The sequence below is a fragment of the Erythranthe guttata genome, chromosome 8 (genome assembly GCF_056151865.1).
Source record: "Erythranthe guttata isolate IM_541 chromosome 8, IM_541, whole genome shotgun sequence".
Classification (NCBI taxonomy): Eukaryota; Viridiplantae; Streptophyta; class Magnoliopsida; order Lamiales; family Phrymaceae; genus Erythranthe; species Erythranthe guttata.
In genome coordinates this window covers 21,943,721-21,957,394 of record NC_142540.1, presented here as the reverse complement: position 1 = coordinate 21,957,394, position 13,674 = coordinate 21,943,721, and the positions used below count along the sequence as shown (strand labels likewise).

The window sequence follows — 13,674 nt, the reverse complement described above, 5'->3', positions numbered from 1 at the left end:
AAATCAATATACTAGGTGAAATTCGAGAGGATGAAGACAAAGGAGTCAAATCGCTTAAAAGCCGCCGCACACGCCTTCACGCGCCGCCCGAAGACAGCGCGTGAATCTCACGCGCCGCCGCTAACCCGCGCGTCCGCCGCCGCTGCTCCTCCCGACTGCACCGATTGGTTTTCGTGGCAGGTTGCTTCAATCGATAGTTCACCTCACGCTTCATAAGATAATCTTTCGAATCCGTTAGGTTTAAGGTTTAAATTTAATTAGATTAAATTGTACGTTGCATGTTTTCATGATATTGATTGTGTATGTTTTTACTTGATCGTTTTTCGTGAAAATATTTGTATGAATATTACGATTCGTTGCGAGCATACTAAATGTTTTAATTATCGAATTAATATGCATGTTGTTTTTAAATTTCGCTGGAAGCGTTAAGATACGTAATTAATTGTTTAATTTTGGGTATGTGTTTATATGAATAAAATCGTTTTTCATATAAAAATTTTGTTTTTCGTTGCGTACACGTGCCTGATTCCCAACATATTTCTCATTAAGTCAGCCCGCTGCCACATTGCAAGAATTAAATGGTAGCAAGTACGTTGAGAAAAATATCCGTTCTTCGTATAGTGCCATATCATCTTGTCTTCTGCATATGTACAGCCAATTGGGACCACAAGGATCCGATCTCTATCTATTGGTCAAAATGTCGCATTGATCAGCGAAATATTCCAAGAGTGAGTTGGTTGATCAATTATGTCTGACACTTTATCAGGAAAAGCATTATTAATCGCTCTCCGTGTGATCACCTTGAAAGAAGTTTCATCTGTAAGCCATCGTCTCCCCAAATTGAGGTACTAGTCCCGTCTCTAATTCTACTTCGAATACCAGCCTTTAAATACAGCATAGCCGTAAGAATACTTTGCCAAGTGGCAGAGGGTCGAGTTCCAATATCCGCCGAAAACATATCCCACTGTGGAAAATACTTTGCTTTGAAAACTCGGGTGAATAGAAGATTCGGTTGCATCACCAATCTCCATGCTTGTTTTGCATCAACCATTTTGATATGCTTCTAACCGACGATCACCTAATAAAACCCAACTCCTATCTTTTGGCATGCTTTATTTCACAAGATTACCTAGAAATTGGGAAGGATCACAATTATTAAAAGCAATTTTTCAATATTTCATAATTTAGCTTTACCTTAGGATGTGATTGTAATTTACCCTAATTTAAAGCAATTTTTCAATATTTTTCCCAAAAGGTTTATTTATTTATTTATATATTTTATAGTCATAATTAGGAGTGGAAATCGGACGGATCGGATCGGATTTGGGTGTTTCGGAAAATTTCCGATTTTTTTCGGAAGTCCAAAACGCCTTCAAATTTCGATTCCGGTTTTTTCAGAATTCAAAAATTGATTCCGATTCCAATTTTATCGGAATTTTCGGAAAATTGAAAATTTTCGGAAATCTTCATTTTCGGAATTTTTTCGGACATTTTCAGTTATTTTCCGAAAATTTACGGAATTTTCCCAAAAAAAAAAAAAATAAAATAAAATAAAATAAAAAAACCACCGACACAGTAGCAAAGTAGCCAAATTGAAGATAGAAACATACACACAACAGACTCACAAAAACACACACACACACACAACAGACTCACAAACATATAATTCCGAGCAACGGCTTTTCCGAGCAAACACATAATTCCGAGCAACATAAAACCCAAGAACAGTTCGCATAATTCCGATCAACAATAATTCCGAATAATTCCGAGCAACACAGGCTCATCAAATCAACATAAAGCAAACAAACACATAATTCCGAGAAAAAACCTAAAAATAGATCGATAATCGAACACATACAAAATTTTGAACATAAACAAACAAACATTTAAAAAAACAGAAAATTACCTTGAGAAATGAGGAATAGCGGCAGACGGTAACGGCTGGCGGTGGAGGGCTGTCGGCAACGGCGGAGGGATGGCGGCGGACGGCTGTCGGCGGACGGCTGTCGGCGACGGCAACGGCTGGCGACGGCAACGGATCGGGCAGCGGAGATTGGGGGCGAATTAGGCGGCGGGATGACGGCGGCGGGATGCCGGCGAACTGTCAGCAGCAGGCGGCGGCGGCGGGCGGCTGTTGGCGACGGCAGATCGGAGGAAATGGAGAGGGGGAGAAAGTTTGAGAGAGAGGGGAGGAAATAGATCGAATTAGGGTCTGATTGAAATCATAAGTCAATCTTTGCGACGATTCCGCATTTCGTCGCCAACATATCCGAGACCTAGCGACGAATCGTACGATTACGTCGCTACTATATTCGAAAAAAAAATTGAGCACATTTATTGCGACGCTTTTGTTAATCCGTCGCAGGGATATAAAAAAAAAATTACTAAAACAGTAGCGACGTTTTCTTCTTTCCGTCGCCACATATAAATTAATTAAAATAATTGGGCACTACTCGCGACGTTTATTCACAAACGTTGCAAAGTATATTATTTTTTCTTTTTTTTTAAACAATACATGCGACGATTCCACCTGTTTTGTCGCCAAATTTGAAATATAAAATCATAAAATATGTAACTTAGCGACGAATATTTGTTTCCGTCGCCAAGAAAAGTATTTTTAATTTTCTTTTTCGTATTAGCGACGTTTATTTCAGTTTCGTCACGACCTAGTGACGCTTATCCAGAATCGTCGCTAGTGTTTTGAATTAAACCTGTATTTTCCACTTTAAGCGACGATTTAAGCACCGAAACGTCGCAAACCTGCGACGAACACATAACCGTCGCGAAAAAAAACGTCGCTAGTGTTGCATTTTGGCCTAGTGAGAGCTAGGTTGAAACTGTGCAAGTCACGAAAGCCCATACCCCCAATACTCTTTCCCTTACATATTTTGTCCCACGACATTCACGCCATTCCCCGAGCTTTCATCCCCCACCAAAACCTTTTTATTGCTGATTCTATATCTCGAATGAGTCCTTGAGAAATTAGAAAAAAACTCATTATGTACAAAGGAATAGACTGGAGGACGTCTTTAATAAGCACTTCTTTTTCCGCCCTAGACAACTGCTTCTCACCCCAACCTTTGATTCTCACCCACAATCGATCCCTGAGAAAGATAAAAATCTCCTTTCGCGTTCGCCCCATCGAAGCTGGCATACCAAGGTATTTTTCGTGGCAATGAACGACTTGGAATCCTAAAATATGATGAATCTAGTTCAAGGGGAAGTTATTTCCATTTGGTGGATTTTCACTGTAAATTTGATTAAATAATTGGGCAAATAGCAAATAGGACCATGACAAGGCACTTAATTAAAAAAGGGAGATCCAACTTTTTTATCTTCCAAATAAATCCAGCTCATTCAAACTTATTTGCAAATAAGGAATACCCTTCTATATATATACCAAAATTATGCCCAATGCATTATAAACCCTTATTCAACTCCAATTTCATGATTTACGCCACAATTTATCCCAATTTCACCAATTAACCAATTTTCACCCTTATTCCAATTTTGACCGCCACCGCCAGAGACCGTCGTTGACTTTTTTTTTTTATCTTTTATTTAGTTATTTTTTTTGAAAACTTTTTTTTTATGAATTTTATTTTCCGGCAGGTCAACCGCCAGTCTCCGGCGTTGACTTTTTTTTTCCTTTCTTTCTTGAAAACTTGTTTTTTTCTTAAAAAAAATATTTTAATTTACATAACTGTCTTGGCCTCCTATTTTACTGTCTCTGACAGTAATTTTACTGTATTAATTAATTTTATCGTCTTGACCTGCAATTTTGCTGTCTTCGACCGTGATATTACTGTCTCATGCAATAATATTACTGTTTGGGACAATAATATTAATAATATTGTTGTTCGGGAAAGTAATATTCATAATATTATTGTTCGGGACAGTAATATTACCGTTTGGCTATTCAATATTACTAACTCAGACAATAATTTTGTTGTTAACATTGTAATTTAGAGAGGAAAAAAAATTAAAAAATGTCAACGACGGAATCCGTCTAGAAAAAAAAATTCAAAAAAAAAATTATTTTCTGAAAAAAAATATATATTTTGTTAAAAAATTATGAAAATGGGGTTAATGTGATATATTTGTTCAAATTTGGAGTCAATGTGCAATATTAATGAAGTTAGTGTATAATGGATGAAATTGATGAAAGTTATATTGTGGAGGATATTTTAGACAAAATATATGAAAATGGGTTTATTTGCAAGACTATTTTTTGTCTGAACATATATATATTTAAGTTCTTTGTCATGTGCCTAGTCATTTACCCTGAATATTATCCACTAAACACACATACACATGGGTGTATGTGTGTTATATGTAAACACTAGACTTATGGTTCAAATTCACCAAGTGTAACTAATTAGGTGTAGCATCTAATTTTCATTGATAGGTTTACAGTTAGTTGTGCAAATATACCTTTAATTCACTCGGTCCTAAAATATTTATTAGTTTTATTCTTTTCAAAAATCTGATTTTTTTTTCACTTTTCAAATTATCTCAGCCAAACAAAATTAGATTGTTATATTAATTTTAAAGATATTTTAAATTTTAGAATATTCATTGAATTTTCAATTGATATTTGAATAAATTAACTAAATTGCTTTTCCAATTAATCAATTCAATACATTATGAGAAATTTTAATTGTAGTTTTAAACTTTGAGATGCAAAGAAAATGGTGCTGGAGGGGATGAGTGTTGATTGATAGTTTAAGTGGATAAATGTTTTAAAGAAAAACAATTTAGAGAGATAAGTGTTACATATGAATAATGCTGGATTTTTTTGTTGATTGTAAAACTAATTAAATTAATTAAATTAGAAATTATTGAATTTGAGGTCCTCGTCTTGAATTCATTCTGTCACAGTCTACTACCACTTTTTCCATCCAAAAGAATTCTGACTGCTGCACACTCTCTCTTACTCTTTCCTATGATAAAGATCAACTTTGAGATAGCCATATTTCTTTGATTTTGACTCATTATCATCATCATACTTTCTCTCTCTCTCTCTCTCTCTCTCTCTCTCTCTCTCTCTCTCTCTCTCTCTCTCTCTCTCTCTCTCTCTCTCTGCTTTTCGGCAGTTTAATACCCGGAAAGAGACAAGCAAACCATAGCGACGAAATTATATTATAGCTACTATACCACAATTACGTGACTGCATTTGCACATATATCAACAGTAATAAGTACGTAGCAAATGATAGGCTAAATACTTTTAACCCTTTAAATTTGAGTTGTGTAATACAACATGGTTATCAAATCTTAAATCGAATCCAAAATCCTTTTGTCAAAATTGCGAATCATAAATTGTAATGGATCGTAAATCATAAGATTTTTTTAATTTCATTAAAATATTAATATATTAAATGATGTACATGTATTTATGAATCATTGTATAATACTAACAAATATATATATATATATATATATATATATATATATATATATATATATATATATATATATATATATATATATATATATATATATATATATTCAAGATCTCATGCAAATTCGTAATATGCAATTAGTTGATGGCAATCGATATGTCTGAATAAATCAAATAAAACATTGAAAAAAAATAAGAATAAAACTATCTAGAATATATAAAAATATTATCGATTTTTCTAAATACAATTGGAGATGAACAATATTAAAAGAAGAAAAAAATAGTCATGATAGTACGTAAAAATGTTGGTATTACGAGAAATTATCATATATTAACTTGTGTTTGTACTTAAGACCTAACATTTTAGCACAATTTTTAATTTTATTTTTAAAATATATATATTTTCCGAAAATTGTACAAATCGTAAAATCGTACAAATCGAATCGTAAATCGTACGATTTTTTAAAATTTACGATTTATTCAATGATTTGAATCGAAAAGGATTCAAATTGAATCGAATCGTACGATTTGAATCGTAAATCGTACGATTTTAATAAATATTGCGCATTATCTCCATTTTTAACAAATATATCACATTAACCCTTATTTTCATAATATTTGGATTTTTCTTTTATTCTGGACTTTTTTTCCGGCCATTGAACGGTGTTGACTTTAATTTTTTATTTTGGTTCCTTAATAAAAAATCTGTCAAAAACTTATCTAGTTTTCGGCGTTGATTTTTTTTTTCCCTTTTTTCTTCTTTTTTTGAAAAAAGAAAACCTTTTTTTTTCACGCCACCACCTTTAACAGCCGGTCTTCGGCGTTGTTTTCTTTATAATTTTTTTGAATTATTTAAGTTATCGGTCAACACAATAATATTATATTATTCACAAAAACATTAAATATTCTTTTACATTTTATTTTAGTTTTTTTTTTAAACAATTAACGAAATAATATTGTTGTGCGAACAGTAGTATTATTGTTTGAAATAGGAATATCAATATTAACACAATACTATTACTCTGTTAACAACAATAATATTAACACAATAATATCAGTATATGTTGCAACAATATTATTATATGAGATAGTAATATTGTAGGCCAAAACAATATTAATATTGTGTTAACAACAATATTATTGTCTGAGACAAGAGTATTGCAAACCAAAACAACAATATAATTTCATATTAATGTTAGTAATATTATTTTATAACGGTCTAAAAGCCAGAAAAAAAAATCAACCCCAGAGACCGATCAATGGCGATGGGATATTTTTTTCAGGAATTAAAAAAAAATAAAAAAATTAGTCACCTGGTTTCTGGCGGCACGGATAAAATTTGGGTTATGGTTCAAAATTAGTTAATTGGTGAATTTTAAGCTAAATTAGGGTTTACATTATGTACTTTGGGGCTAGTAGTATTTGGGCAAAAAAACCTATTCAAACGACAAATAACATGGGATTAAGGGAATAGTCGATCTTTTAAATTACAATATGTAATTATGAAGTGAGGGCATAAATAAATGATATATATAATATAAAAATCCATGAAGTTAGAGTAATAATATATGTACAACATAAGTTAATTAATTCTGTGCAGGAGTAGGAAGGCATAAATGCAAGGTTACTGATAATAGTTTCAAATCTGCAAAAAAAGACCAAATGTACTTTACTACATATAAATCATTAGTACACAACAAGGGAATTAAGCTACACCTCTATACTACCTATACAACACACACACACACACACATATATATATATATATGTATATATATATATAGCTCTAGTACGTAGGTATTGATGTTTCGAGTACCAGTTGTCATCAATGTCTCAATCAACATACTAATTTCTCTCTCAGAAACTTTTTTTAATTTTAGTATATCTCCATTTTTTTATTTATACAGTTTACATTAAAACACATACATATATATGTTATATATATATGGATGATGAATTCATTTGTGTAAGTACAAGAATATCTCTGAGAACAAAGATTGGGGGACTGATAACAAAAAAGACTGTATATATATATATCTTACATTAAAAGATGAACCCTCATGAAAATATAAATATATATATCACAAAGACATCACTTCTTTGAAACATTCATTCATTCAGTTAATTCATTCAGACAGTCACATGCATACACACACACACACACACACACATATATTCATATTATTAATTTGGTTCAAGGATATGTGTGTGTGTGTGTGTATATATATTAGTGAAAGTATAAAAAAGAAAAAGAAAAAAAAAGAAGAAGAAAAAGATGGGATGGTGATGGGTAGAGGTGAATAATGAGAAATCTTGATGACATGGATGGCTTAGAACCCAAGCAAATGTGTGTCTGAAATGCTACTTTATAGTCCCTCTTTTGTCCCTTCCCTTTTTCTTCCCCTTGCTCTGTCAACTTCAGTCCTTCTCTCCCAGATATCTCTCTCTCTCTCTCTCTCCCTCAGATCATATCCCCTCTCTCTCTCTCTAGACCTCTTTCTCTCTCTCTCTCTCCATATCAATTACCGCTTTCTCTCTCTAGCTCTCTCCATGTGCGTGGGGCTGCTGGTGTGACTTCATGATATATCTTCTCTCTCTCTCACTCCTCTTTAAATATAATCAAACTCATGATCCTGAGAAATATATATAATCCCCATCTCCACACCTACCCACCAAATTAATTAATATCCTCCCATTCATTCTCTCACTAATATAATATAATATATTCCTCAGCTTCATTCATTCTTGTTGTTGTTGAAAAAACAAAAGATGGCGGAAGCTCATGAAGAAAATGGAGTGCAGGGAAATGGAAATGAAGAAGGAGGAGGGAAAAGCAACAATAGCAGTTACATGTGCAGGCAGAGCAGTACGAGGTGGACGCCGACAACAGAACAAATAAGAATACTGAAGGAGCTTTACTACAACAATGGAGTCAGATCTCCAACTGCCGAGCAAATTCAGAGGATATCTGCCAAGTTAAGACAGTACGGTAAGATTGAAGGTAAGAATGTTTTTTACTGGTTCCAAAACCACAAAGCCCGCGAGAGGCAGAAGAAGCGCTTCACTTCTGATCATATTCATCAACAACATCAAATCATCCCTCCAACAACAACAACAACAATGCACCACCACGTCAGCAGGCCTGGTAATAATACTTGGAAAACCACTCATCAAGATCACCTCTACACCAAGTTTTCTTCCAACCCACCTCCTCCTCCTGCTGGTAATAATAACATTTATTTTTATTTTATTTTCTTATAAATTAATTAATCAAGGGTTTCTCTTTCTTTGGAATTTATTTACAGGTGGTAATTTTCCATCTTCGTCTACTTCTTCTACACCAGGTTTCCTAGGTAGTGCTCATGTCGGAAATTATGGTTCTGTGGCCATGGAGAAGAGTTTTCGGGTTAGTTTATTTATTTATTTATTTAATTCATTCATTAATTTAATTGGGGGTACGTACAAATTACAGCATGAGAATAATTAATATAAAGTTTCTTTTTGAATTTTGTAAAGTAATAATCATGAGATCTAGACACACACCAGCTTTTTCTACAAAGTATATATATTTTTTGTAATAATAATAAAAATAAAACTAATATATATAATATATATGTAAATTATGTAGGAGTGCTCGATAAATAATCAAAGTGGAGGAGGAAGCGTTAATGGTGGAACGATGGGGCAGAGCTTTGCATGGATAGGTGTTGATAATCCATACCCGTACCCGCACCCATACCCGTACCCGCACCCGTTTCTTGAGAAGAGAAAATTATACGGTCAAGCCCTAGATTCAATGGAAATGGAAATGGAGGAGCAGCAGATTGAAACCCTTCCTCTCTTCCCAATGCACGGCGACGACTTGGTCAAGCACGACTTTAATGGGTGGCGCCGCCGTCCTCAAGCTGATGATGATGATTCCTCCGCCGTCGCCGGACCTATGGCTTCTCTTGAGCTCACCCTCAACTCCTATGCTGCTGCCGCCTCCTGCACCAGATTCTCCACTTCTTGAATATTATTATATTATTATTATATTTACGGCTATATATATGCATTAATTTTAAATTAAAGTACACTTTCTTTACCACTCTTTATTAGAAGACTATTAGTACTAGCCTATATATATATATATATATTATAATATGGAATGATGCTGTGTAATTATTAACTTATTTATCCAAACTCTTAGTATTTTATGAAGACTAATTAGCATATTAACTACTCATCACTTTGGTTAACTAGGTACTATATATGTTGCAACAATTTAATTGTTTACCTTTCATTTGTAGTTAGTTGTTTTTTTTCCCCCAAATTTCAAGATTTTTTACTTAGTTTCCTCTTAATGTTCTTGATATAGAGATCAACCTCTAATATTTTGAAATTTTGGGGTTGGTTCCGGACCAGGTCATGTACCACTGGTTCACATTTTGGTATCGACGACTTAGTTATGCTTGGAAATGCACGTTTAGTTTAAGCACATTTCGAACAAACACATTTTTCAATGGTAACATTAATTGTATACATATATGACAGCGCTAAAGTTCCTAATTAGCTGTTGTTTTTCAGTTTTGCACATTAAGAATGTCAAAAATGTATCTTGATTTTAGGAAAGATATATGGAAAAGACTAAAATAATCTTGTTAATATAACGATGTAATAAGAGATAATATTTAAAGTTTAATTGATAATGTTAAAACATAAAATATATACTTAATGCAGTATTGAAAATCTAAAATGATAGATAATATGAAATAAAATATTTTAAAAAAGAGGCAGTTATTATGGAATAAGAGAGTAAGTAACGATTTTGATTTTGATTTTATAATTTACATATTTTTTATTTGCTTTGCTCACGAATATAAGTTATAACTTATAATGTGAGAGATTGAATGAACTATATATATAAAGAGGGCACAATTGTAAATCTCTACTTAATCAACACCTTATAAATACACAATTGAAATTGTTTTTCCGACTACTAAATTGAGACATGTACCCTCAAATATAAGGCCAGTATGTGCTGCTTTAGTATTGTAAGGTATAATTAATTTTATTTGAGATATCTTATTATTTATTATTAATAAGTATTTATGTGGAGAATGAAACTGAGGGTCCACTAATTACACCGGGTGAAATACACCGGTTAGATTTTTACCATTCATGTGCACACAAACACACACGTACAGCCATACTAATGTGTGTAAATCCACAGTAAAAAATCACCCAGTGTAGTCTTCATCGTCATCGTGTGTAGCATATAAATAACCGGTATACGGTTATACTCGCTTGGTCCATTATGGTTTTGTTTATCTATTTTTCTTGGCTAATAAATCATTTTTAAACAGCACGTGTCTATATGACATTTGATTTTTTTTATTTAATTTTTAAGTAATTGTCGTAGTTTTAAAAATCGGATTGGACATTGACTCGGACAAACTGTTGGGTCGCGGTTGGACCGGTTCAACCAATTTTTTCATTTTTATTTTATAGTAAATAAAACATATTTTCTTTCATACAAATTAACTAATTACTCATTTCCAACTGAAATGTAAATTAAACCTACTTTGATTTTACACACACAAGATATCAACACAATACACACATATCACACTGAATCATTTGAAATACTAAAGAAATTATAATCTAAAATAATATCTTCCAATTTCAAAGTGTTTTATTTTGAATTAACTTTTTTTCAAATGGACATTAGGAATACGTCGTTTTAGCCATTTTTTTGTTTATTTTAAAAAAAATGCACAATTTTGTGTAAAAAAACCCAATTTTCACTTGGGTTCCGATATTATAGTTCAACAGGTCGAATCGAACCGGTCAAGATAGCAATTCGCAGTTTAACGAGTTCAACCGGCCGGTGCAGTCATAATTTCAACACCGATAAATATAGATCACGGTCCACGGAAATGCAAATCTTTATTAAGCAGAAAGAGGTGAAATTTTTATTTAATGACTAAAATCATATAATACAAAGTGAAGTGAAGCTAAAAGCCTAAAACCATAAAAAAAAAAAAAAAAAAAAAAAAAAAAAAAAAAAAAAAAAAAAGTTAAATAAGTTGAAGAGATAGTACAGAGATGCACTAATGATGAATGGTGTTGAAAATTAGACTGCAAAAAGAAGAAGTGAAAAGCTTTTTATTGGGAGAGGTACCAAAACCAATATCCGGCCGTTATTCTTGAGGTATATATATATTTATTTATCTTTTTGCATCGTAAATGCCACAACACTATTTGCAGTTATTGCCCTTTTCCCAATGCCCTATATCATTCTATTTTGCGGATTAACCCCTATTATTATTAGGGGGTGCGGGAAATAAAAAAAAGAAGGGCCTATTATTGTTATCATTAATTTCACCTGGACCCCTTTTATATAATAAAATTACTGGAACCTCCCTGTTTTAGATGGCTTCAATCATAGTAGGAGTGTAAACACGTCGAACTCGGTTGTTTTGACGAATTTGAGCTCGAACTCGAACTAATCCATTTTCATGAGCTTGTCGAGCTCGAGCTCGAGCCTGAGTCATTGTGATTTTCTTTTTATAATTTTTATTAGTATTATTTATAAATTTGTTATTATAAATTATAACTAAAAAACTTAAATAAATAAATGACTGTAATTTATTTATTTTTAATTAATTATATGAATTTATTATTTATTTTATATTAAATGATTAAATTAAAAATAAAAAATAAATCAAATTAAAACAAAAAAAACTCATGAGTTCATGAACAACTAAAAATGAACTCGGACTCGAGTAATCAGAAAGCTCGAACTCAAAAAATTCAAGTTCGAGTTTGAATATTTGTTGAGCCATCTCAAGTTATTTATATCCCTAAGTTACACGCTCTATCAAATTTTTGGATAAGCAATAGTAACTTAATAAAAAAAATTAATTAAATTTCTTATTTTATACTTTTAATCGATCTTGACCAATCAGAGACGGTCTGGGGCGTATGGTAATGTGAGCTGAGGGGGAGACCCCAATATGGATTTGGCATCTTATTGTATATATTTTTACTTAATTCATCATTTCATTATGAAATATTATGGTTAAAAATTATATTATTCTCAAATAAAATTGAGAAATATTTACTTATTTTTGCTGTTTCGAATTTTTAATACATTCATCTAAAAACAATCAGGGGCGATGCACCCTCCCTCAAAATTTGACCTCCGGGCTTTTGTATCATTTCTAGGGGTGAGCAAAAAAACCGAAAAACCTAACCAAAAGCCGAAAAAACCGAGCCGATATGTACCGTCCCAACTTAAAACCGCATGTACGGTAATTGTTTTTTTGAAAAACCGAGAATATCGGTTTGTGTATGGAGAATTTAAAAATTACCGAACCGATTTTCCGAACCGAACCGATTTATACAAAATGATGTATTTTTGATATATATTATAAATACTTACCCTAGCGTGCCTCTATCTTTCGAGCGCCTCCATGTGACATCTTTTTCTATTAATTAATTTTGGTTGCGAGGTGTTTTTTGTTAGTTATTTTTCGGTTGTTATTTGTTAATTTTCTCAAATAAATATAATGAAAGTCCAAATATAGGGTTTTATGCCGAACCGGTTCGAACAAATAGACGAGATCGAAACCGAAAATTAATCGAATTGATACCAAAACCGTTAACCGAAAACCGAAAAACCGATTCACACTGAACCGAAAAAAACCGACATATTCGATTTTTAAAATATGAGAAACCGATATTATCGGTACGTGTTTGGTTTATTGGAAAAACCGACCTGTACCGACCCGTGCACACCCCTAATCATTTCTAGAAAACCCGCAGTAAAATGTTCTAGCTCCATCAGTTTGAGGGTGTCAGAAAAATAACTTAAATTTATTAGGGACATAATGTTACAATAAATTCTTAGAGGGTGATTCTTTGTAATTTTTTGTTATTGTTCCAAATTATTTCCGTTTGAGAAAGAAAATGACGGTGAAATAGTCAAAAGATGTAAGAATTGTTCCCCCTTAAATATTTTTACAATCTTTTCTTTAATTCAATTACAATAGTATAGTTTTAGGAAATGTTAATCATCAGTTTTTCAAATGATTCAATTGTTGACGAACCGATTAAGGAGCAACAAGCTAAAAAAGGTTGAAGTACCACCACAAATAAGATTTGCATAAATATATATATATATATATATATATATATATATATATATATATATATATATATATATATATATATATATATTGTAATTAGAACGAAAGACAGAATCGGTGGTATATTAGAAATCATAAC

The 13,674-nt window shown here is 32.3% G+C and overlaps 1 protein-coding gene across 1 annotated transcript; it reads left to right on the top strand.

Annotated features, from left to right (window-relative positions):
* The first annotated feature begins 8,046 nt into the window (after nucleotides 1-8,046).
* Nucleotides 8,047-9,603, top strand: WUS (Homeodomain-like superfamily protein). The gene is made up of 3 exons (XM_012989541.2): nucleotides 8,047-8,626; nucleotides 8,709-8,809; nucleotides 9,032-9,603. The coding sequence occupies exons 1-3, from the start codon at nucleotides 8,173-8,175 to the stop codon at nucleotides 9,413-9,415; spliced, it is 939 nt and encodes a 312-aa protein (XP_012844995.2). The 5' UTR covers nucleotides 8,047-8,172; the 3' UTR covers nucleotides 9,416-9,603.
* The last annotated feature ends 4,071 nt before the right edge of the window (nucleotides 9,604-13,674 follow it).